A 26,362-nucleotide genomic window follows, 5' to 3' on the forward strand; every position below is an offset into this window, starting at 1 on the left:
GTCATGGTGCTTTAAGATACTCCAAAAGTAGAGGAGAAACACAATTTGTCTATAAGTTACACTACTATAACAGTATCACAATGGTTTTGAGAGTATTCAGCCACATTTTGTTGCATTGTCTTTCTACCCTGAAAGATGGAAACCATACATGAAACAATGACATGGAAATGCACTGGGTATTGCATAATCCACAGGCCTAGCAGAAACATATTATACACATAAACGAACACTGAAAAAAGGAATCTTAAAGAAACATTTTTAAACTCATTGCTCACTGCCCCACTTAAACCCATCATGGAAACTTGTTCTTCGAATAGATGATAATAAGTGAAAGGACACACAAATGGAAAATGTGCAGAATATGAGAGACTCAGTCCTAAAAGAGATCTCTTCATCAACCCCTGCCCTTTGTGCATAAGTGTCTACATAGAAGAGAATGTGGACAAATTGTTCGAGCCTGAAGTGGTGGATCATTCAGAAGAAAAATGGTCTTCTCCAGAGAATGTATCACTAATGCAACATGAGAACTCAGAGAGATTATAACAACACATACACAAGACCTTCACAATTTCAAACCAGATAATATGCCAGAAATATAACAGGGTATTGTACATAAAGGTTTATAGCAAACCAAGAAACTCTTTGAAATTGATACCTTCATAGAAGACAAAATTTAGTTTTTTTCTTTTAGTATAGTATCACTAGATTATCCACTACATTTTAGGCCAAGTCTCAAGACCAAGTAAAGTTAGTCAACACAAGAGGGATCACTTTGTTTTTATCACTCTAGAGAGACGGTTTCTTACTGTTCCATTTCTGCATTTTTGTCTCAGTAGACATTTGCTAGTGCTAAGATTTTGCACAAAGGGGTTGTCATGAGCAAACACACATGAATTTGGGTGAGTATGCAGGTAGAGAAGGATTTTAATATGATGGCAATGAGGAAAATCAAATCTTTTACTTCATTTCTGGTTCAATTGTAGTGTATGAGGAAACTTTTCATATTATAATAAATAAATTAACTATTCCTTTAAACCTCGAGATATGAGAGGGATATTAATCACTGGGCCTTTAAACATACATGTCTTGACACTGGTTCATTGCTCATAATCTACCATTCATGCCTGGTGGCCATGGAAACAGGAGAATTTCTAGAGTCAGTTATCTTACACTGGCTGTCACTAATATTTGGAGGTCAAAGAAGAGACAGGGCAAGTATATTATGTTTTCTTGTAGTTTTTATGAATCTCCTTCTTTGCACAGGACAAAGAAGGACAAGGATGTCAAGGACTTATGATTAATCTATTGTTTGACATGATTGGTTTGTGAGTAAACCCTGCTGAACATTATCACTGCTGGGAATCCATGGGTGTCCGTGAGGGCTCTGATGCATGTACTCACCTATTTCCTTTTGTGTATTCCTGAAAGTGAGCATGTGAATTAGACTCTCTGTGTTGCTCTTCTATCTATAAAATTGGGCAATGTTCATGTGGATTTCATTGGTGGGATGGTAATATTAGATGGACTGTTATACCTGAAGTGTATAACTGAGGGTCCAATGAAGCAAAGCAGAGGAGAAGTAAGGATAGGTTTGTGTGAACCAGGGGTTTCTTGGAGAGACAAACTTGTATGCTGAAATATGTGTACCACCTCTTTTTTAACTGAAGGTCATTCAATTCATATGAGACTCCCTGACTGGTCAACAGTTCCTGTTGTTTGGAAGATATTTATCATCTTGGCATCTTTCAAATGGGTCTCCCCACCACCCTTGATATACGAAGGTAAAATCTAAAAATGAGTTACATGGAGGGATATAAATTGGATCTCTCTGAAACACAGGTATCTATTCCATGGGATACAGACAGGGATAGAACCAATTCATGTGAGTCTAACTCGATTGTCTGTTAAAAACAGAATATTCCCTGCCAATTCCAGTTGTGCTTCAAAGGGCACTACTCCTTCAGTCCACTGACACAAATCTACTTTGTGAGAGAGAGGGTTTCAGCAGGGTTTATGCAAATCTTTGGCATCTCTCAGGGCATAGTTCTTCATGAGCATTAACATCACATCCAAACATTTAAAATGAGAAATGATTTAAATGTACTGCTGCACACGGTAAATGTAGAGTCCTACTTTTGTAATAAAGAACATAGTTGTTCACACATACAGTCAGGATATATTACTTAACACAATCATATGAAGTAGGTTATCAGAAAATTAACATCCCAGTAAATTCTAGATCAAGATGGAAATGTCCATGAATACATGATTTTATACATGGATATTTATTTTTCACACAAAGGAATAGAATCAGGGACCCCAAGGTGTTCAACAAACATTATGCTACTGATTTTTATTTTTATGTTTTATTTTTTTTGTTTTTCGAGAGAAGGTTTCATTGAGTAGCTTTGGAGCCTATCCTGGCACTTGCTCTGGAGACCAGTGTGGCCTCGAACTCACAGAGAATTGCCTGTCTCTGCCTCCCAAGTACTGGGATTAAGGCATGTGCCACCAACGTCCAGCTATGCTACTGATATTTATACATAGATCTGATGAAAATATATTTTGAAGGTATACTAACTGTGGCTTTATTTATCAAATATATACAGATATTTTAACTACACATTTCAGAAAATTGCAGAATAAAGGCACTCTACAATGCTAGGTACTTGCACCTACAACTCTTTTTATGAGTACCTTTTTTAAGGGAACCTAGATAATCACATAGAACATACAGGTTGTTTAAAAATATTTTCTTTTTTTGTTTTGTCGTCTTTTTATTGCTGTTAGTTTTTATTTGAATTAGAAACAAGATTGATTGACATGACAATCCCAGTTCCCTTGTCCCACCCATCTGACCCTAACACCCCCCATAAAACCCTAGCTAAGTGATCCTTTCAGCTTTTAGGGGTTTCTTTTAAGTTACCGTGTGTGTGTGTGTGTGTGTGTGTGCGTGACTGTGTGTGTGTATTTATGTGTATATGCATGTGTATATACACACATGTATAAAAGATTCATATATAGACTTTAGAAAAGAATTGGTAAAACATATGGATCATTTTTCAATTTACTTTATTGCTCAGCAGAAATAATTTGTTACACTCATGTAATAGTCATCTATCATATTTTAGAAATTACATTTGAGCATTTTTCTTATAACTCCAATTTTACTCAATTATTTAATATATATTGCACAAACAAATAAGCATATTGCACACGATTATTCACTGTTAATTCTAATCATTAAAGTTCTTAGTTAACAAATCTACACATTGAAGCCTTGGAGAAATGCAGTTAAATTGCCTAAAAATCCTCTTATAAAGAGAACATTTTTATAGTCATGAAGCATAGTGCTTCATATATTATTATCTGTAGTATGGTGAACCCTAATATGCAGAGGGTCATGAGAGCATACAGCTTGCTGACAAATAGTATTCAGCAAGTGGACCCACCAGATGAATGACTACCCTGTTCGGAAGCTCCACTAGGCAAAGTCTATGGGACTACTGGCTGTGGAAACCAGTTGGTCCTGTCTGTAATTTGTCTCATGTGCCACTTGATTTCTTCCCTAAGAATTGTGTTTCCTCCCTAACAAATGCTATTGGTGTTGTCCCACTGCTTGCGTGTTTATCTCATGTAAATATTCCATCTACTGGGCACATGTATAGCTATGGATTATCAGGAAGATGATTTCTGCTTAAAAATATTATTCTGAAGAATAGAAATAACACTCAGATATTTTTCATTATTCAGACTGACATAGGAAATTAATGAGATTCTCAGTCACAAAGACAGAAAATTGAGACATCAGAACATGTTAAAAGCAAACAGATGATCTCTGGAGATGAATATCTGGTTGCCCCTAGAAATAAATACATGAGTCCATTTTCCCATATGTTGTTTTTTGCTGATTCAAGGTCAGGCTAGATGCAATGATATTAGACATAATCCTCTACAGAAATTGTATTTTTGCAGGTAATCCCAGGCCCAGTTTATGTTACAGAATCAAGGTTTAGCCTACTGTTTACATTCTGTCTGAGAACCATAACCATCTAGTCTATGTGCATGGCCAAGTTTTACTCATAGGCTGAACTATGTGATCTCCTTAACCTAAGAGAAGCTATGTGACTTTTCTTGTATTATGAGGGTGGGTTAGGCCCTGAACATATAAGTGTCCAGAACTTTTGATCAGAGAGAGGCTGAGTAGAGCTATGAAGAAGGAGGTGGGAGAAAGCCTATAGAGCTAGAGATGTGGAGACTGTTCACAGTTAGACAGAAGCTGCAAGTTAGAACAAGGAGAATGGTGTAGAGCTAAGTAGCAAATTGAGTAGAGTTATTTAGAGGAGCAAGGTGGATTTTCAGAGAGGAATTTATCAGTATGAAGTGAAAGATAAATAGATAAACAGAAGTCCTATGTTTCCTTATGTATCCCTTAGAGAGAAAAGTCTAGCCATAACCACATTTGTGGTTTGTTTTGCATACCTTGGTGAGGACTGAAGGCTGGATCCCTGGTTAGTTATACTAATACATAGATTGACTAGTTAAATAAAATTATGTGTGCTCTGTAAACCATGACTTATTCTGATTTCAAATCCTCCCCTGTGTTCCTGGTTTGACTACATATTTTTTCAATCTTGTCTTCAAATATACGAATAGGAAGAAGCGCATCTTCAAGCTGACTGGCCTCCTTACCAGCCTAACAGTGCTGGTGTTTGAAATAGTCATTGTGAACAGCCAAAACTGGCGCCTGTGGGAATTTGACAACACTGTTGTGCAGTTTGTGTGCTTTGGACTCTGGGAAGCTCATTACCTTCAAGAGTTCAATGTTTCAGGGACTATAGTTCAGATGCTGGTGCATACTCCTATCAATTCCACCTGGATCATCTCACTGAATATCATTATGCACAGATCTGATAACATGGGCCATTTTGATAAAGCCTATAGATCTAGTGTTCACTCTAATGGCTATTATGATCAGCTACATGAGAGACCCATTTATCGAAATGCAGATTTATTGCTACAAGGTCTCTGGCTTATTTTTGTTCTTTAGCAGCTTCTTCACATTTTTTTTTCTGTGAGCTGTAACTGCATGATAGATCTTTATGGCCAAACAACCCTTGACTTTCCACCTGACTTTCCTGTTAAAAAGGAAGACATGATAAGCAAACACTGTACAGCCATCTTCCCATTAGGGATCTTGACCGCTGCTATGGCACTCTTTGGAGTGAGCATGTTTCTCACTGAAGTATGCTCATTGAAACTCCAGAGTCAGTTAAAGACCCAAAGTGCTTACATAGAGGACAATCAAGAGGCCTGTAGTGAGGGCTCCATCATTTGCAATGTCAGTCAGAAGGTCCCTTCAAGAAATTTCCTATTCATGCACAAAACTTGTGTAGTCATAAACTCATTCTAAATAAAACATCAACAGTTTTCATGGAGTCTGTCTAAATTACCTATTCTTCTATCTGTCTAAGGTTAAGGTGTTCCTTTTTTTAAATGTTTTCACATCCCAACTCTGAATGTCATGATCATGTATTCAGATATTACTCACTAGCACTAACCAGCAAAAGTACCAGTGAAATGTATTTTGCAAAAAAAAAAAAAAAAAAAAAAAAAAAAAAAAAAAAAACCAATGTGGGGTGAAAGCATTTTATCAGGAAGATAACAACTCAACACACAAAAGAAAACACAACCTGTGTGTAATGAGCTAAGTCTCTGTCTGTATCCATGGCAGAGCTGGACTTCATAAGTTTAACTCTGCAGACAGTGTGTGCTCTTTCATTGAGTAGGATTTCTATATTGTACACTAGGCAAACCTATATGTTTGTGAAATTTCCAAATGGCCAGACATTTCCAGTGTCATCTGATCTAAAGTGGTATAGAGATAACAGCTTATCTGAATTTGCTTTTAGTGTTTTTGTTTATTTTTTATTTTTTAATTAGTTCTAGTAACTCATATTTTCATATCCATTCCCCCATACCCTCACCCTCCCATCCTTCCATGTACTGACACAACACCCCCAACCCAGTACCTCACTCCTCCTGAGGGATAGTGAGGCCCTCTACCAAGGACCTTCAAAGTCTGTCATATAGTTTGGGGGAGGATCTAGACCATTCCTTGCTGTTTCCGGCTTGCAATAGTATAGCTTCCTCCATAGGAAATGGCCTCCTAAAGACCCTATGGGCTCTCGGCATAAAGGCTGGCTCCACTGATAAAGGCCCTATAGACTGTCTTGGACGCCTATCTGCTACCCACATTCAGAGGATTTGGTTTGGTACAATCCTGTTTCCCCAGCTTTATGACTAGGGACTCCATTCTCTCAGTAGGTCACATCCACTTTTTCTGCAGGTCTCTCCATCCCTGTCTTGGCTCCTTTGCTCAACAGAAACCCAAAGCTAAGCAATGAACAATACTACTGGAATTCAGTTGTGGAGAGGAAGGACAGTTGAGCAAAGGGTTTTTGTTTCTAAATCAAATCATTCAAATTCACATGCTTTTGACAAACATCATTACTACTGAACAGTTCCACTAATATGAAACATGCTTCTTTTAATCCTTTGCACCCAAAGAAGTAAGGTTATTAAATAGTTAAAACTAAATGTGTATCATGTTTATAATTATCCATAGTCATTCACAGTCAAAAAATTGTTCAGTAGTACAAAGTTTCTTTTGAGACTTAGTGCAGCTTTTCAACTGTGAGAACTTAGTCAATCATAAATCAACTCATAATTCTAACATACATGGTACAGATTGAAAAAGGAGTAAAGTTGGCAAATCAAGGAAAGAGGTGACAGAAAATGCCCTAAACCCATGAAGTTAAACCCTGAATTCAGCAGCTCTGTGCCTCTCATTTATTAGTTTCAGGCATTCGCTCTGACCTCAATCGGCTTAATGAGTCTTGTCATCTTGTCAATGATTGCTACGTATAAGCCATCAATTTCTTGAGCTGTCTTTATATCCTTTGAGGCTCTTAATATTCTTTATTTATCTGTATGTTTGATTTTTTATTATTATGCGGCAAAAGGGACTTTCTTGGATTCACTCTATTTGGTGTTCTCTCAGCTTATTTTACCTACAAAGGTATGTCCTCTTTTAGAATAGGAAATTTTTCTTCTATGATTCTGTTGAATATGTTTTCTCAACTTGGGTTTGACTTCTTCACATTCCTCTACACCTATAATTCCTAGGCTTAGTGTTTACAGGGTGTCCCATATTTCCTGGCTATTTTGTGTGAAGACTTTTTTGCACTTTACTTTTTTCTTGGTCAATAAATCTATTTTCCCCAGTGTATCTTCAAATACTGAGATTCTCTCTTTCATCTCTTGTATCCTATTGGCTATGGTTGCATCTGGAGTTCCTGATCATTAATCCAGATTTTCTATTTCCCGCATTCCCTTATTTTGTGTTATCTTTATTGACTCTACTTCAGTTCTCAATCTTGACCTTTTTAAATTGTATTTTTCACATGTTTCATTGATTTTCTTTTCATTTCTTCAAATTATATTTGACTTTTCCTCATTTTCTTCCACTTTTTGTTTGTTTTGCTCCATTTCTTAAGGGATTTTCTCAGTTATATTCAAGGACCTCTACAACCACATAAAGTTATTTTGAATGATGTTTTCTTTTGCTTTATCTGCAATGGTATGTTCAGATCTTGCTGATAACGAACCCCAAGTCTCTGCTGTTATCATATTATCATTATGTCATTGAATGTATTCTTATCCTGCCATATACCCATCTGTTCCTGCTGTGTGTACACGTGGGGTCAATGTTTCAGAATATTTCTTTACCTCCAATTGGTGTAGATAAAGTCTATGGCTTAGAGTGTTATTCTTCCTCTCCTGGTAGTAGTGGGGCCAGAGTTTTAATAGTGGCAGATGTGGTGATGGATGTTTTGGATTGTGTATGTGGGTACACCCAGTTGTCTGAAAATTTTCTTATGGTGGGGACATGTTCAAATCTATGATAGTGACATGTGAGATGCTGCATGGTTGGTTGGGTCTGCTCCCACCTCTCAGGAGTGAGTGTGAAGCATAGGGGTAAAACCTGCAGTTAATTCCTCTGTCGGGAGATATCAGGTACTCGCCTTTACTGGTGGGGGAGGGACAAGTCTCCAATGGTGACTGATCCAATGCTGGATGGTTTGGATCTGCCCCTAGTTCTCTGGTATTATGGTGGGCAGGAAGAGTGGGTTCATCATGCCCTGGTTAAGGCCCTCAAGTGTTGAGGGGACAGGTCAGGCACTAACATCTCCTGATGGGGGCAGGTCTAATGCTCCAATGGCAGAAGATATGGTACTGGATATTTTGGGGATGTCCCCAGGTCTCTGGAGCTTATGTGGGCAGTGTCTTGTGCCCCAGTTTGGGCCTCCAAGAGAGGAAGCAAGATAGAAGTCACAGCACTCACCTGTCCTGGTAGGGGCAGGACCAAGTCTCCAATGGCAATAGATGTGCTCGATGGCTTGGGGAAGTCTACAGGTCTCTGAATTTTTGGGGGTCAGGATGGGGCTGCACCTTTCCCAGGATAAGGCCTGGGGAAAACACTAATGACCTGTCCTGTTGGGGGGTGTGAGGCCAAGGCTCCAAAGGCAGCAGATGAAGTACTGTATGGTTTGGGATAGGCAGAGGGTCCTCACAGGTCTCTGGGATTTCTCTCCCAGTGGAGGCAGGGCCAAGACTTCAATGGCAGCAAATGTAATGCTGAATAGTTTAGGAATGCCCCAGGACTCTTCTATGGGCAGGTGGGTTGCAACATGCTCTGGTTAAGAGCTTCTATGTGGTGGCAGGCACTCACCTCTCCTGGTCGGGGCAGGGCCAAGCTTTCTGTAATGGTGTCTAAAAAGCTGTCATCCATTAATCACATACAAGATAAAATTTACATTATTTGTCATTTTGTATATGAGTTACCTCACACAGGTAATTGTTTTCTAACTACATCCATTTTTCTGTGAATATCTTGATTGCATTTTCAATCGCTGAATAATATTCCATTTTATAAGTGTACCTAGATTTCATTAGCCATGTAACATGGGATGGAAATCTGTTTTGCTTCCAATCTCTTGATATTATAAACAGAGCAGAGATAAACATGTTTGAGCAAACATCTATATGCTACCATGTAGAGCCCCATAGGTATAGGCCCAAATTTGGAATAGTCTGATATTTAGATAGATCTACTGAGAACCTTCCAAGACGAGGCACACTGATTTCCACAGTCGCTGTACAACTCTCCAATACCACCTTCAATGAAAGAGTGTACACCATTCCTATCAGGCATGCCAGCACCTGGTGTCATTCGAATTAGCTCAATTTTTTTCATTGGCTCTTTTTTACCTCTACTGGTTAGTTGTCATGGTGCTTTAAGATACTCCAAATGCAGAGGAGAAACACAACTTGTCTATAAGTTATACTAGTATAACAGTATCACAATGGTTTTAAGAGTAATCAGCCACAGTTTATTGCATTCTCTTTCTACCCTGAAAGATGGAAACCATACATGTCTCTGATGACATGGAAATGCACTGGGTATTGCATAATCCACAGGCCTAGCAGAAACATATTATACACATAAACGAACACTGAAAAAAAGGAATCGTAAAGAAACATTTTTTCCATTCATTTATTTAGCTCATAAATAAAGACATGCACAATTATGATACAGAATACAGTATGTTCACAATGGCATGGCTAAATTAAACCAATTAACATGTTATATCTCACATATTCATCATTTTTATTTTGAGAACACTTAAAGTATACTATCTGACAACCATATTTATCATGTTCTCTGTAGACCTCAAGACTTCAGAGAGTCCATGCCTCTTGTCCAATTGCAGTTTTATATCCTTAAACCGATCATTTCCCCATTGTTAAAAGACCCACATTGAAGCCTAATAGCCACTATTCTGCTCTCTGTTCCGATAAGTTCATCATTTCTAGGTTACACATAAAATTGAAATTGTGTGACATTTGTCTTCCAGTATGTCACTTATTTTTTTTTTTGGCAAGCATATAACTTTACTACTTACTAAAGATGAAATCAAATTTGCATGCACAGGTGAGCACTCACTGAAACACCTTGGATTCATCACATATTTGAGTTTCAATTAGATTAGATAGATAGATAGATAGATAGATAGATAGATAGATAGATAGATAGATAGATAGATAGATAAAAAGAGCAATAATGGCAATATGTTATGCATCTATTACAGCAACAGCTTTTACAGCTTTCTGCAGTCATTTGAACAAAATTGTAGAGACATCCAGCACACTCCATTTTAAGAAAACAAAACAAAACAAACAAACAAACAAACAAACAACAGAAAAGTAAAAAACAAAATCCCACAAAACAGCACACTCTGTTACTCTTGTGGTACTTGGCACCATTTTTTTAAAATTAGTTTCTCAGTCATTATCTGGGAGGAAACCATTCTGAGAAACATCATTTAAAAAGCACTGATAAAGCATGGTAACTACTATGTATCATAAAGCAGGTCTACATATGAGTGAGCACATACCATGTTTGTCTTTTTGTGATTGGGTTACCTCACTCAGAATGGTTTCTTTGAGTTCCATCCATTTTCCTGCAAATTTCAAGATTCCATTGTTTTTTTTTTCTGCTGAGTAGTACTCCATTGTGTAAATGTACCACAATTTCTCTATCCATTCTTCGGTTGAGGGGCATCTAGGCTGCTTCCAGTTTCTGGCTATTACAAATAATGCTGCTATGAACATGGTTGAACAGATGTCCTTGTTATATGAATGTGCTTCTTTTGGGTATATGCCTAGGAGTGGAATTGCTGGATCTTGTGGTAGACTCATTCCCATTTTCTTGAGGAGTCGCCATACTGATTTCCAAAGTGGCTGTACAAGTTGTCACTCCCACCAGTAAGTGGAGGAGTGTTCCTCTTTATCCGAATCCTCTCCAGCATAAACTGTCATTGGTATTTTTGATTTTAGCCATTCTGACAGGAGTAAGATGGTATCTCAGAGTTGTTTTGATTTGCATTTCCCTGACGGCTAAGGATGTTGAACACTTTCTTATGTGTCTTTCAGCCGTTTTAGAATCCTCTATTGAGAATTGTCTATTTAGTTCTGTACCCAAATTTTAATTGGGTTGTTTGGTGTTTGGGTCACTAGCTTCTTGAGTTCTTTGTATATTATGGAGATCACCCCTCTGTCAGATGTGGGGTTGGTGATTATCTTTTCCCAGTCTGTGGGCTGCCGTTTTGTCTTGCTGACTGTCTCCTTTGCCTAAAAGAGGCTTCTCAGTTACAGGAGGTCCCATTTATCAATTGTTGATCTCAGTGTCTGTGCTACTGGTGTAATGTTCAGGAAGCAGTCTCCTGTACCGATTAATTCAAGGGTATTTCCCACTTTGTCTTCTAATAGGTTCAGTGTAGCTGGATTTATGCTGCGATCTTTGATCCATTTTGCCTTAAGTTTTGTGCAAGGCTATAAGCTTGGGTCTAACTGCAATCTTCTACATGTCTGCAACCAGTTATGCCAGCACAATTTGTTGAAGATGTTCTCTTTGTTCCATCGTATAAATTTGGATTGTTTGTCATATATCAGGTCTTCATAGGTGTGTGGGGTAATGTCAGGGTTTTCAATTCTATTCCATTGGTCTACCGGTCTATTTTTGTGTCAATACCAAGCTGTTTTCAGGACTATAGCTCTGTAATAGAGCTTGAAGTCAGGGATGGTGATGCCTCCAGAAGTTCCTTTATTGTATAGGGATGTTTTGGCTATCCTGGGTCTTTTGTTTCTCCATATAAAGTTGAGAATTGTTTTTTCAAGGTCTGTGAAGAATTGGGTTGGTATTTTGTTTGAATCTGTAGATTCCTTTTGGCAAGATTGCCATTTTTACTATGTTGATCCTACTTATCCAAGAGCATGGGATATCTTTCCATTTTCTGGTATCTCCTTTAATTTCTTTCTTTAGAGACTCAAAATTCTTATGGTACAGGTCTTTCACTTTTTTGGTTAGTGTTACTCCAAGCTATTTTATGTTGTTTGTGGCAATTGTAATGGGTGATGTTTCTCTGATTTCTTTCTCCACCATTGTGACATTGGTGTATAGTAGGGCTATGGATATTTTTGAGTTAATCTTGTATCCTGCCACTTTGCAGAAGGTGTTTATCAGCTATAGGAGTTCCCTGGTAGAGTTTTTGGGTCACTAATGTAGACTATCATATCGTCTGCAAATAGAGAGAGTTTGACTTCTTCCTTTCTGATTTGTATTCCCTTGATCTCCTTTTGTTGTCCTATTTCTCTAGCTAGGACATCAAGGACAATATTGAAGGGGTATGGAGAGGGTGGAGAGCCTTGTCTTGTCCCAGGCTTTAGAGGAATTGGATTGAGTTTCTCTCTGTTTAATTTGATGTTGGCTGCTGGCTTGCTGTATATTGCTTCTATTATGTTGAGGTGTGTTCATGTTATCCCTGATTTCTCCAAGACCTTTATCATGAAGGAGTGTTGGATTTTGTCAAAGGCTTTTTTGGCATCTAGTGAGATAATCATGTGATTTTTTCCCTCAGTCTGTTTATATGGTGGATTACATTGATAGATTTTTGTATGTTGAACCATCCTTGAATCCCTGGGATAAAGCCTACTTGAGTGGGATGGATGATTTCTCTGATGTGTTCTTGGATTTGATTTGCCAATATTTTATTGAGAATTTTGCATCAACGTTCATGAGGGATATTGGTCTGTAGTTCTCTTTCTTAGTTGTGTCTTTGTGTGGCTTGGATATCAAGATTATTGTGGCCTCATACCAAGAGTTTGGTAATGACCCTTTTGCTTCTATTGTGTGGAATACTTTGAGGAAAAGTGGTATTAGCTGTACTTTGAATTTCTGGTAGAATTCTGCACTGAAGCCATCTGGCCCTGGGATTTTTTTGTTTGGGAGACTTCTAATAACTGCTTCAATTTCATTAGAGGTTATAGGTCTATTTAAGTTGCTTATCTGTCCTTGATTTAATTTAGGAAAGTGAAATCTGTCCAGAAAATTGTCCATGTCCTTTAGATTTTCAAATTTTGAGGAATATAGGTTTTCAAAGTGTGACATGATGATTCTCTGGATTTGTTTTTATGTCCCCCTTTTCATTCCTGATTTTATTAATTTGCATGTTCACTCTTTGTTATTTGGTAAGGTTGAATAAAGGTTTGTCTCTCTTGTTGATTTTCTCCAAGAACCAACTTTTTGTTTTATTGATTCTTTGTATTGTTCTCCTTGTTTCCATTTTATTGATTTCAGCCCTCAATTTGATTAGTTCCTGGCATCTGCTCCTCCGTGGTGAATTGGCTTCTTTGTTTTCTAAAGCTTTCAGTTGTGCTGTTAATTCTCTAGTGTGATTATTCTCCTGTTTCTTCATGTGGGCATTTAGCGCTATGAACTTTCCTCTTAGCACTGCTTTCAGAGTATCCCATAGGTTTGGATATGTTGTGTCCGCATTCTCATTGAATTCTAGGAAATCTTTAATTTCTTTTTTTATTTCTTCCTGGACCCATGAATTGTGCAAGTGGGTGTTACTTAATTTCCATGAGTTTGTAGGTTTTCTGTAGTTCTTGATGTTGTTGAATTCTAATTTTAAAGCATGTTGGTCTGATAAGACACAGGGGTGTTATTTTAATTTTTTGTACCTGTTGAGGTTTGCTATGTTGCCAAGTATGTGGTCTATTTTAGAGAAAGTCCCATGTGGCGCTCAGAAGAAGGTAAATTGTTTTGTATTTGGGTGGAATGTTCTATAGATATCTGTTAAGTCCAATTGCGCCATAACTTCTATCAGTTCTTTTGTTTCTTTGTTAAGTTTCTGTCTGGTGTCCCTGTCCAGTTGTGAGAGGGGGGTGTTGAAATCTCCCACTATAATAGTGTACAGTTTTATGTGTGGTTTGAGTTTTAGTAAAGTTTCCATTACAAACATGGATGCCTTTGTATTTGGGTCATAAATGTTAATTGAGACTTCAACCTGATTGGATATCTCCTGTGATGAGTAGGAAATGACCTTCTTCATCTCTTTTGACTGATTTCAGTTTAAAGTCCAATTTGTTGGATATTAGGATTGCTACCCCCGCTTGTTTCTTGGGTCCATTTGATTGGAACAACTTTCCCCAAACTGTAATTCTTAGGTACCATCTGTCTTTGAGGTTGAGGTGAGTTTCTTGTATGCAGCAGAAGGCAAGATTCTGTCTTCTTATCCATTCTGCTAATCTGTGTCTTTTTATAGGGCAGTTAAGACTATTAATGTTGATGGATATTAATGACCATTGATTATTGTTCATTCTTGTTTGTTTTTGATTTGGTGATGGTGTCAAGTTTATGTGTGGGATTCTATCCCTTTTTTCTTTTGACTGTTGATAAGTTGGGATTATCTATTGCCTATGTTTTTCTGGTTGTAGTTAACTTCCCTGGGTTGCAGTTTAACTTCCAGTATTTCTGTAGGGCTGGATTGGTGGATATGTATTGTTTGAATATGGTTTTATCATGGAATATCTTGTTTTCTCCGTCTATAATGATTTAAAGCTTTGCTGGGTATATTAGTCTAGGCTGTCATCCATGATCTCTTAGTGTACGTAGAATATCGATCCAGGATCTTCTGGCTTTCAGGGTTTCCAAGAAAAAGTCAGGGGTGATTCTGAATGGTTTGCCTTTATAAGTTACTTGACCTTTTTCCATTTCTGCTCTTAATATTTTCTCTTTGTTGTTGGGGTTTTGAATATCATGTGGCAATGCTTCATTGCATTGTTATGTTTAGATCTTGCTGATAACAAACCTTTAGTCTCTGCTGTTATCATATTATCATTATGTTATTGAATGTATTCTTATCCTGCCATCTACCCATCTGTTCCTGCTGTGTGTACAGGTGGGGTCAATGTTTCAGAATATTTCTTTACCTCCAATTGGTGTAGGTAAAGCCTATGGCTTAGAGGTTTGTTCTTCCTCTCCTGATAGTGGTGGGACCAGAGTTTCAATAGCGGCAGATGTGGTGATGGATGTTTTGGATTGTGTATGTGGGTACACCCAGTTGTCTGAAAATTCTCCTGGTGGCGACATGTTCAAATCTATGATAGTGACAGATGAAATACTGCATGGTTGGTTGGGTCTGACCCTGCCTCTCAGGAGTGAGTGGGAAGCATGGGGGTGCAACATTCTCCAGTTAAGTTCTCTGTTGGTAGACATCAGGTACTCACCTTTACTGGTGGGTCAGGGACAAGTCTCCAATGGTGACTGATCCAGTGCTGGATGGTTTGGGACTGCCGCTAGTTCTCTGGTATTATGGTGGGCAAGAAGAGTGGGTGCATCATGCCCTGTTTAAGACCCTCAAGTGTTGAGGGGACAGGTCAGGCACTAACATCTCCTGATGGGGGCAGGTCTAATGCTCCAGTGGCAGCAGATATGATGCTGGATATTATTTGGATGTCCCCAGGTCTCTGGAGCTTAGGTGGGCAGTGTCTTGTGCCCCAGTAAGGGCTTCCAAGAGAGGAGGCAAGATAGAAGTCACAGCACTCATCTGTCCTGGTTGGGGCAGGACCAAGTCTCCAATGGCAATAGATGTGTTGCTCAAAGGTTTTGGCAAGTCTCCAGGTCTCTGAGGTTTCTATGGGGCATGATGAGGCTGCAACTTGCCCTGGTTAAGGCCTGGGGAAAACACTACTAACCTGGCCTTTTGGGGGTGTGAGGCCAAGGCTCCAATGGCAACAGATGAAGTACTGGATGGTTTGGGTATGCGGAGTCCTCACAGGTCTCTGTGATTTCTCTCCCAGTGTGGGCAAGACCAAGACTCCAATGGCAGTAAATGTAATGCTGGATAGTTTGGGGCTGTCCCAGGACTGTTCTATGGGCATGATAATGTTGCAACATGCTCTGGTTAAGGGCCTCAATGCGGTGGCAGGCACTCAGCTGTCATGGTCGGACAGGGCCAAGCTTTCTATAATGATGTCTTAAAAACTATCATCCATTATCCACATACAAGATAAAATTTATAATATTTGTCATTTTTTATATGAGTTACCTCACACAGGATCATTGTTTTCTAATTCCATCCAGTGTTCTATGAATACCATGATTACATTCTTAATAGCTGAATAATATTCCATTTTATAAGTGTACCTAGATTTCATTAGCCATGTAACATGGGATGGACATCCAGTTTGTTTCCAATCTCTTGATATTTTAAACAAACAGAGATGAACATGTTTAAGCAAACATCTATATGGTACCAGGTAGAGTGCCTTGTGTATATGCCCAAGACTGGAATAATCTGATATTGAGAGAGATGTACACAGATCCTTCTGAGAGCAGGCGCACTGATATCCACAGTGCCTGTATAACATTGCAATGCCATCTTCAATGAATGAGTGTTCCCCTTGCCCATTAGTCATGCTAGCACCTGTTGTCATTAGAATTAACTTTGGCTCTTTGTTACCTCAACGGGCTGGTTGTCATGGTGCTTTAAAAGACTCCAAAATCAGAGGAGAAACACAACTTGTCTATAAGTTATACTAGTATTACATATCACAATTTTTTTGAGTAATCAGGCACAGTTTATTGCATTCTCTTTCTACCCTGAAAGGTGGAAACCATACATGAAACAATGACATGTAAATGCATTGGGTATTGCATAATCCACAGGCCAAGCAGAAACATACTATACACATAAATGAACACTGAAAAAAAGGAATCCTAAAGAAACATTTTTATACTCAGGGCTCATTGCCCCACTTAACCACATCATGGAAACTTGTTCTTCGAATAGATGACAATAAGTGAAAGGACACACAAATGGAAAATGTGCAGAATATGAGAGACTCAGTCCTAAAAGAGATCTCTTCATATACCCCCTGCCCTTTGTGCATAAGAATATACATAGAAGAAAATGTGGACCTGAGGTGGTGGATCATTCAGAAGAAAAATGATCTTGAGAAAATGTATCACTAATGCAACATGAGAACTCAGAGAGATTTAACAACACATACACAAGACCTTCACAATTTCAAACCAGATAATATGCCAGAAATATAACAGGGTATTGTAATAAAGGCTTATAAGGAACCAAGAAACTCTTTGAAACTGATACCTTCAGGGAAGACAAAAGTTAGTATTTATTTCAGTGTAGTATCACTAGATTATCCACTACATTATAGGCCAAGTCTCAAGACCAAGAAAAGTTAGTCAACACAAGAGGGATCACTTTGTTTTCCTCACTCTAGAGAGACTGTTTCTTACTGTTCTGTTTCTGCATTTTTGTCTCAGTAGACATTTGTTAGTGATAAGATTTTTTCACAAAGCGGGGGTCATGAGCAATGACACAAGAATTTGGGTGAGTATGCAGCTAGAGAAGGATTACAATATGATGGCAATGGGGAAAATCAAATCTTTTACTTCATATTCCTGTCCAATTATAGTGTATGAGGAAACTTTTAATATTATAATAAGTAAATTAATTATTCCTTTAAAGATCGAGATATGAGAGGGATATTAATTACTGGCCCTTTAAAGCTATATGTCATGACACTTGTTCATAGCTCATAATCTGCCATTCACCCTGGTGGCCATGGAAACAGGAGAATTTCTAGAGTCACTTATCTTACACTGGCTACCACTAATATTAGGAGGTCATAGAAAAGACAGAGGCAAGTATATTATGTTTTCTTGTAGTTTTTATGAATCTCCTTCTTTGCACAGGACAAAGAAGGACAAGGATGTCAAGGACTTATGATTAATCTATTGTATGGCATGATTGGTTTGTGAGTAAACCCTGCTGAACATTATCACTTCTGGGAATCTGTGGGCATCTGTGAGGGCTCTGATGCAAGCACTCACCTATTTCCTTTTGTGGATTCCTGAAAGTGAGCATGTTTATTAGACTCTCTGTGTTGCTATTCTATCTATAAATTTGGGCAATGTTTATGTGGACCTCATTGGAGAGATGGTAATTTTAGAAAGGCTGATATACCTGAAGTGTATAAATGAGGGTCCAATGAAGCAAAGCAGAGGAGAAGAAAGGATAAGTTTGTGTGAACCAGGGGTTCTTTTGAGAGACAAAGTTGTATGCTGAAATTGTGTACCACCTCTTTTTTTACTGAAGGTCATTCACTTCTTATGTGACTCCCTGTCTGGTCAACAGTTCCTGTTGTTTGGAAGATATTTATCATCTTGGCATCTTTCAAATGGGTCACACCACGACCCATGATATACAAAGGTAAAATCTAAAAAATGAGTTACATGGAGGGTTATAAATTGGATCTCTCTGAAACACAGGTATCTATTCCATGGGATTCTTACAGGGATAGAACCAGATCATGTGAGTCTAACTCAATTTTCTGTTAAAAACAGAATATTCCCTGATAATTCCAATTGTGCTTCAAAGGGCACTACACCTTCAGTTCACTGCCACAAATCTACCTTGTGTGAGAGAGGGTTTCAGCTGGGTTTTATGCAAATCTTTGGCATATCTCAGAGCATAGTTCTTCATGAGCATTAACATCACATCCAAAGAGTCCTACTTTTGTGATAAAGAACATAGTTATTCACACATACAGTCAGGATATATTACATACCAAATTCATATGAAGTAGGTTTTCAGAAAATTAACGTCTCAGTAAATTCTGGATAAATGATGGAAATGTCCATAAATACTTGAGTTTATACATGGATTTTTATTTTTCGCACAAAGGGATAGAATCAGGGACCCCAAGGTGTTCAACAAACATAATGCTACTGATTTTTATTTTTAGTTTTTAGTTTTTTGAGACAGGGTTCCTCTGTGTAGCTTTGTAGCCTATCATGGCACTCGCTCTAGAGTCCAGGGTGGCGTCGAACTCACAGAGATCTGCCTGCCTCTGCCTCACAAGTGCTGGGATGAAAGCCATGCGCCACCAACTTCCAGCTATGCTACTGATTTTTATACATAGATCTGATGAAGATATATTTTGAAGTTATGCTCTCTGTGGCTTTATTTATAAAATATGTACAGATATTTTAACTACACATTTCAGAAAATTGCACAAAAAAGGCACTCTACACTGCTAGGTACATACACCTACAACTCTTTTTAGGGGTATCTGTATTTAAGTGAACCTAGATCATCACATACAACATACAGATTGTTTAAAAATATTTTCCTTCTTTTTTGTTTTTGTCTTCTTTTTATTGCTGTTATTATTTTATTTGAATTAGAAACAAGATTGATACACATGACAATCCCAGTTCCCTTGTACCTCCTGTCTGATCCTACCACACACACACAAAAAACCCTACCTATCCCATATCCTTTCTGATTTTAGGGGTATCTTTTTAGTTACCATCTGTGTGTGTGCATGTGTGCATGTGTGCATGACTGAGTGTATGTCTATTTATGTGTAAATGCATGTGTATATACAGATAGGTATAAAGTATCCATATATAGATTTAGATATGAATCAGAAAAACATATGGATCATTTTTCAAATTCCTTCATTGGTCAGCAGAAATAATTTGTTATACTCATGTAATAGTCAACTATCATATTTTAGAAATTACATTTGAGCATTTTTTCTTATAACTCCAATTTTAGTCAATAGTTTTTTTGTACATACAACTTAAATATGCATATTGCACACTATTTTTCACTGTTAATTCCAAGCAGTAACGTTCTTAGTTAACAAATCCACACATTGAAGCAATAGAGAAATCCAGTTAAATTGCCTAAAAAAATCCTCCTATAGTCATGAAGCTCAGTGCTTCATATATTATTGTCTGTAGTATGGTGAACCCTAATATGCAGAGGGTCATGAGAGCATACAGCTTGCTGACAAATAGTATTCAGCAAGTGGACCCACCAGATGAATGACTACCCTGTTCGGAAGCTCCACTAGGCAAAGTCTATGGGACTACTGGCTGTGGAAACCAGTTGGTCCTGTCTGTAATTTGTCTCATGTGCCACTTGATTTCTTCCCTAAGAATTGTGCTTCCTCCCTAACAAATGCTATTGGTGTTGTCCCACTGCTTGCGTGTTTATCTCATGTAAATATTCCATCTACTGAGCACATGTATAGCTATGGATTATCAGGAAGATGATTTCTGCTTAAAAGTATTAATCTGAAGAATAGAAATAACACTCAGATATTTTTCATTATTCAGACTGACATAGGAAATTAATAGGATTCTCAGTCACAAAGACAGAAAATTGAGACATCAGAAGATATTAAAAGCAAACTGATGATCCCTGGAGATGAATATCTGGTTGCCCCTAGAAATAAATACATGAGTCCATTTTCCCAGATGTTGTTTTTTGGTGATTCATGGTCAGGCTAGATGCAAGAATAGTAGACATAATCCTCTACAGAAATTGTATTTTTGCAGGTAATCCCAGGCCCAGTTTATGTTACAGAATCAAGGTTTAGCCTACTGCTTATATTCTGTCTGAGAACCATAACCATCTAGTCTATGTGCATGACCAAGTGTTACTCACAGACTTATCTATGTGAGCTCCTTAACCTAAGAGAAACTATGTGACTTTTCTTGTGTTATGGGTGTGGGTTAGGCCCTGAACATATAAGTGTCCAGAACTTTTGATCAGAGAGAGGCTGAGTAGAGCTATGAAGAAGGAGGTGGGAGAAAGCCTATAGAGCTAGAGATGTGGAGACTGTTCATAGTTAGACAGAAGCTGCAAGTTAGAACAAGGAGAATGGTGTAGTGCTAAGTAGCAAATTGAGTAGAGTTATTTAGAGGAGCAAGATGGATTTTCAGAGAGGAATTTATCAAGAGGAAGTGAAAGAGAACTAGAGTAAAGCACAGAAGGCATATGTTTCCTTTTTATCCCTTAGAGAGAAAAGTCTAGCCATAACCACATTTGTGGTTTGTTTTGCATACCATGGTGCAGACTGAAGGGTGAATCCCTGGTTAGTTATACTAATACATAGATTGACTAGTTAAATAAAATTATGTGTGCTCTGTAAACCATGACTTATTCTGATTTCAAATCCTCCCCTGTGTTTCTGGTTTGACTACATATTTTTTCAATCTCGTCTTCAGATATACGAATAGGAAGAAGCGCATCTTCAAGCTAACTGGCCTCCTTACCAGCCTAACAGTACTGGTGTTTGAAATAGTCATTGTGAACAGCCAAAACTGGCGCCTGTGGGAATTTGACAACACTGATGTGCAGTTTGTGTACTTTGGACTCTGGGAAGCTCATTACCCTCGAGAGTTCAATGTTTCAGGGACTATAGTTCAGATGCTGGTGCATACTCCTATCGATTCCACCTGGATCATCTCACCTGAATATCATTATGCACAGAATCTGATAACATGGGCCATTTTGATAAAGCCTATAGATCTAGTGTTCACTCTAATGGCTATTATGATCAGCTACATGAGAGACCCATTTATCGAAATGCAGATTTATTGCTACAAGGTCTCTGGCTTATTTTTGTTCTTTAGCAGCTTCTTCACATTTTTTTCTGTGAGCTGTAACTGCATGATAGATCTTTATGGCCAAACCACACTTGACTTTCCACCTGGCTTTCCTGTTAAAAAGGAAGACATGATAAGCAAACACTTTACGGTCATCTTCCCATTAGGGATCTTCACAGCTGCCATGTCATTCTTTGGACTGACCATGATTCTCACTGAAGTATGCTCATTGAAACTCCAGAGTCAGTTAAAGACCCAACGTACTTACATAAGTGACAATCCAGTGGCCTGAAGGGAGGGCTCCATCATTTGCAACGTCAGTCAGAAGGTCCCTTCAAGAAATTCATGCACAAAACTTGTGTAGTCATAAACTCATTCAAAATAAAACATCAAAGGTTTTTATGGGGTCCGTCTAAATTACTTATTCTTCTATCTGTCTAAGGTATTCCTTTCTTTAAATGTTTTCACATCCCAACTCAGAATGTCATGATCATGTGTTCAGATATTGCCCACCAGCAGTAACAGGAAAAAATACTAGTGAAATCTGTTTTGCAAAAACAAAACCAAAATGGGATAAAAGCATTTTATCAGGAAGATAACACCTCACCACACAAAAGAAAACACATCCTGTGTATAATGAGGTAAGTCTCTGTATCCATGACAGAGCTTGACCTCATAAGTTTGACTCTGTAGACAGTGTGTGCTATTTCATGGAATAGGATTTCTATATTGTACACTAGGCAAACCTTTATGTTTGTGAAATTTGCAAATGGCCAGACATTTCCAGTGTGATCTGATCTAAAGTGGTATAGAGATAACAGCTTATCTGAATTTGCTTTTTGTGTTTATTTTTTAGTTTTTTATTTATTTTTATTTGTTCAAGTTAGAGAACAAGCTTGTTTCACAGGTAAGTCCCTTCTTCTCTCTCCCTTCACCCCCATCTCTTCCCCACCCCTAACCTACCCCACACCCCATCCACACACCACTCCCCAGGCAGGGTAGTGCCCTCAACGGGGTCTCTGAGAAGTCCACCAAATCTTTTGCTGGGCCTGGGCCCTTTCCCATGTGTCCAGGGCCAGAGTGTATCCCTTCACGTGTGATGGCCTGTAAAAGTCCCTTCTTACACCAGGAAAAAATACTAATCCATTACCAGAGGCTCCCTGGATTGCAGAGGTCTCCTTATTGACATCCATGTTCAGTAGTCTGGATCAATATTGTACTGGCATCCCATATAGCATCTGGGGTCGATGTGCTCTCCCTGGTTCAGGCCAACTTTTTCTGTGGGTTTCTCCAACCTGATACAGACCCCATTGATCTTCATTCCTCCTCTTCAACTAAATTCCAGAATTCAGCTCAGTGTATATCTTTGGATATCTATCTCTGCTTCCATCAGCCACTGGATGAGGGCTCTAAGATGGAAAAGAGTAGTCATCAATCTCATTTTAGGGGAAGGGCTTTTAGGTTATCCTTTCCACCATTGCCTGGATTGTCAGATGGTGTCATCCTTGTAGGTTTCTGCAGATCTCCCTAGTTCCAGATCTGTTCTGGTACCTATAGTGGCTGCCTCTACTATGGTATCTCTCATCCTTCTCTCTCTCCTGTATTCTTCCCCCAACTCAATATTTCTCTTCCTCCATTTCCTATCCTCTACTCCTCTTCTCCTGCTCTTATTGTGGCAGCTCCCTTTCCCCTACCCTCATGCTCCAAATTAGCTCAGGAGATATTCCCACTTCCCATTGCTGGGGTCCATTTATCCCTTAGAGTCCTTCATGGTTCCTAATTTCTTTGGTGAAGATGATTATAGGCTGATAATCCTTTGCTCTATCTCTAAAACTCATATATGAGTGAGTATATACCATGGTTGTCTTTTTGTGACTGGGTTACCTCACTCAGAATGGTTTCCTCTAGTTCCTTCCATTTGCCTTCGAATTTCAAGATTCCATTGATTTTTACTGCTGAGTAGTACTCCAGTGTATAAATATACCACATTTTCTCTAGTCATTCTTCAGTTGAGGGGCATCTAGGTTGCTTCCATTTTCTGGCTATTACAAACAATGCTGCTATGAACATGGGTGTACATATGTCCTTGTTGTATGAACATGCACTATTGGGGTATATTCCCAAGAGAGGAATGGCTGGATCTTGAGGTAGACTGATTCCCATTTTTCTGAACAACCACCATACTGATTTCCGGAATGGTCTTACAAGTTCGCACTCCCACCAGCAATGGAGGAGTGTTCCTTTAACTTCACATCCTCTCCAGCATAGATTGTCATTGGTATTTTTTATTTTAGCCACTCTGACAGGTGTGAGGTAGTATCTCATAATTGTTTTTGAGTTGCGTTTCTCTGATGGCCAAGGATTTTGAGCACTTTCTTAAGTGTCTTTCAGCCATTTCAGATTCCTCTGTTGAGAATTCTCTATTTAGTTCTGCACCCCACTTTTTAATTTCATTGTTTGGTGTTTTGGTGGCTAGCTTCTTGAGATCCTTGTATATTTTAGAAATCAGCCCTCTGTCAGATGTGGGGTCTGTGAAGATCTTTTCCCATTCTGTGATTGGTTGTTTTGTCTTACTGACTTTGTCCTTTGCCTTGCAGAAGCTTCTCAGTTTCAGGAGATCCCATTTATTATTGCAGACCCCAATGTCTGTGCTACTGGCATAATGTTCAGGTAGGAGTCTCCTGTGCCAATTTGTTCAAGGGTAACTCCCACTTTCTCTTCTAGAAGACTCAGTGTGGCTGGATTTATGGTGAGATCTTTGATTCATTTGCACTTAAGTTTTGTGCATGGTGGCAGTTATGGATCTATCTGCAATCTTCTGCATGTCTGAATCCAATTGTGCCAGCACCATTTGTTGACGATGCTATCTTTTTTCCATTGTATAGATTTAGCATCTTTGTCAAAAATAAGATATTCATAGGTGTGTGGGTTAATATCAGTGTTTTCAATCCGATTTAATTGATCTATCTGTCTATTTTTGTGCCAATACCAAGCAGTTTTCAGAACTATGGCTCTATAGTTGAGCTTGAAGTCAAGGAAGGTGATGCGTCCAGAAGATCTTTTATTGTAAAGAGTTGTTTTGGCTATCCTGGGTTTTTTATTTTTCCATATAAAGTTGAGTATTGTTATTTCAATGTCTGTGAAAAATGTGTTGGGATTTTGATGGGGATTGCTTTGAATCTGTATATTGCTTTTGGCAGGATTGCCATTTTTACTATGTTGATTCTACCTAAAAAAGAGCATGGGAGACATTTCCATTTCTTTAATTTCTTTTTTAAAATCTCAAACTTCTTATTGTACAGGTATATCACTTTTTTGTTTAGTGTTAAGCCCTGGATATTTTATGTTGCTTGTGGATAATGTGAAAGGTCATCTTTCCCTGATTTCTTTCTCATTGGAATTATCATCTGTATATAATAGGGCTCCAGATTTTTTTTGAGTTAATTTTGTATCCTGCTACCTTGCTGAAGGTGTTTATCAGCTGTAAGAGTTCCCTGGTAGAGTTTTTTGGGTCACTAATGTAGACTATCATGCCATCTGCAAATAGTGAACGTTTGACTTCTTCCTTTCCTATTTGTATCCCTTTGATCCCCTTTTCTTGCCTTATTACTCTAGCTAGAACTTCAAGTACAATATTGAAGAGAGATGGAGAGAGTCTTGTTCCTGATTTTGGAGGAAATGCTTTGAGTTTCTCTCCATTTAGTTTGATGTTGGCTATTAGTTTAGTGTATATTGCGTTTATCATGTTTGGATCTGTTTTCCCCATGATCTTTATCATGAAGGGATGTTGGATTTTGTCAAAGGCTTTTTCAGCATCTAGTGAGATGATCATGTGGTTTTTCTTTTTCAGTTGATTTATATCGTGGATTACATTGATGCATTTTCATGTGTTGAGCCATCCCTGCAATCCTGGGGTAAAGCCAACTTGCTCATGGTGGATGATTTCTCTGATGTTCTTTTGGATTCTATTTGCCAGTATTTTGTTGAATATTTTTACATCGATGTTCATGAGGGATATTGGTTTATAATTCTCTTTTTTCATTGTGTTTTTGTGTGTCTTGTGTACCAAAGTAATTGTAGCCTCATAGAAAGAGCTTAGCAATGTCCCTTCTGCTGCTATAGTATGGAACAATTTGAAGAGTACTGATATAAAATCTTTGAATTTCTGCTAGAATTCTGCACTGAAAGCATCTGGCCCTGGGCTTTTTTTTCATGGTAGATATTTGGGCATGTTTGAGGACTGCTTTTATTTCATTAGGTGTTATAGGTATGTTTAAATTGCTTACCTGTTCTTGATTTAGTTTTGGTAAGTTATATCTATCCAAAAAATTGTCCATTTCATTTAGATTTTCAAATTTTTTGGAGTACTGTTTTTCAAAGTATGACCTCATGATTCTCTGGATTTCCTCAGTGTCAGTTGTTATATCCCCCTTTTCATTTCTAATTTTGTTAATTAGCATGCGCTCTCTCTCTGCCTTTTGGTTCTTTGGATAAAGTTTTGTCTATCTTGTTGATTTTCTCGAAGAACCTATTCTTTGTTTCATTGAGTCTTTTTAGTGTTTTCCTAGTTTCTACTTTATTGCTATCAGCCCTCTAATTATTTCCTCTCGTCTACTCCTCGGGGCAGAGTTTGCTTCCTTTTGTACTAGAGCTTTCACTTGTGCTGTTAATTCTCTAGTGTGACTATTTTCCAGTTCATTCATGTGGGCACTTAGTGCTATGAACTTTCCTCTTAGCATTGCTTTCTAAGTGTCTCATAGGTTTGGGTATGTTGTGTAGTCATTCTCATTAAATTCTAGGATGTCTTTAATATATTTTAATTCTTCCTTGACCCTGGAATGGTGCAATTGTGTGTTGTCCAATTTCCATGAGATTGTAGGGTTTCTGCAATTTGTGTAGTTGTTGAATTTCAGCTTTAAATATGGAGGTCTGATAAGAAACAGGAGCTTATCCCGATTTTTT

The 26,362-nt window shown here is 38.2% G+C and overlaps 1 protein-coding gene across 1 annotated transcript in view; it reads left to right on the forward strand.

Moving 5' to 3' along the window:
* The window catches only part of LOC100774212, a 35,871-nt gene extending 14,179 nt beyond the window's left edge, over positions 1-21,692 (forward strand). The window contains exons 4-5 of the mRNA XM_035449758.1: positions 4,657-4,776; positions 21,020-21,692. Of these exons, the coding sequence (XP_035305649.1) occupies positions 4,657-4,776; positions 21,020-21,692 (793 nt within the window). The remainder of the gene's footprint in view (positions 1-4,656; positions 4,777-21,019) is intronic.
* The last annotated feature ends 4,670 nt before the right edge of the window (positions 21,693-26,362 follow it).

The sequence above is a fragment of the Cricetulus griseus genome, chromosome X (assembly GCF_003668045.3).
Source record: "Cricetulus griseus strain 17A/GY chromosome X, alternate assembly CriGri-PICRH-1.0, whole genome shotgun sequence".
NCBI lineage: Eukaryota > Metazoa > Chordata > Mammalia > Rodentia > Cricetidae > Cricetulus > Cricetulus griseus.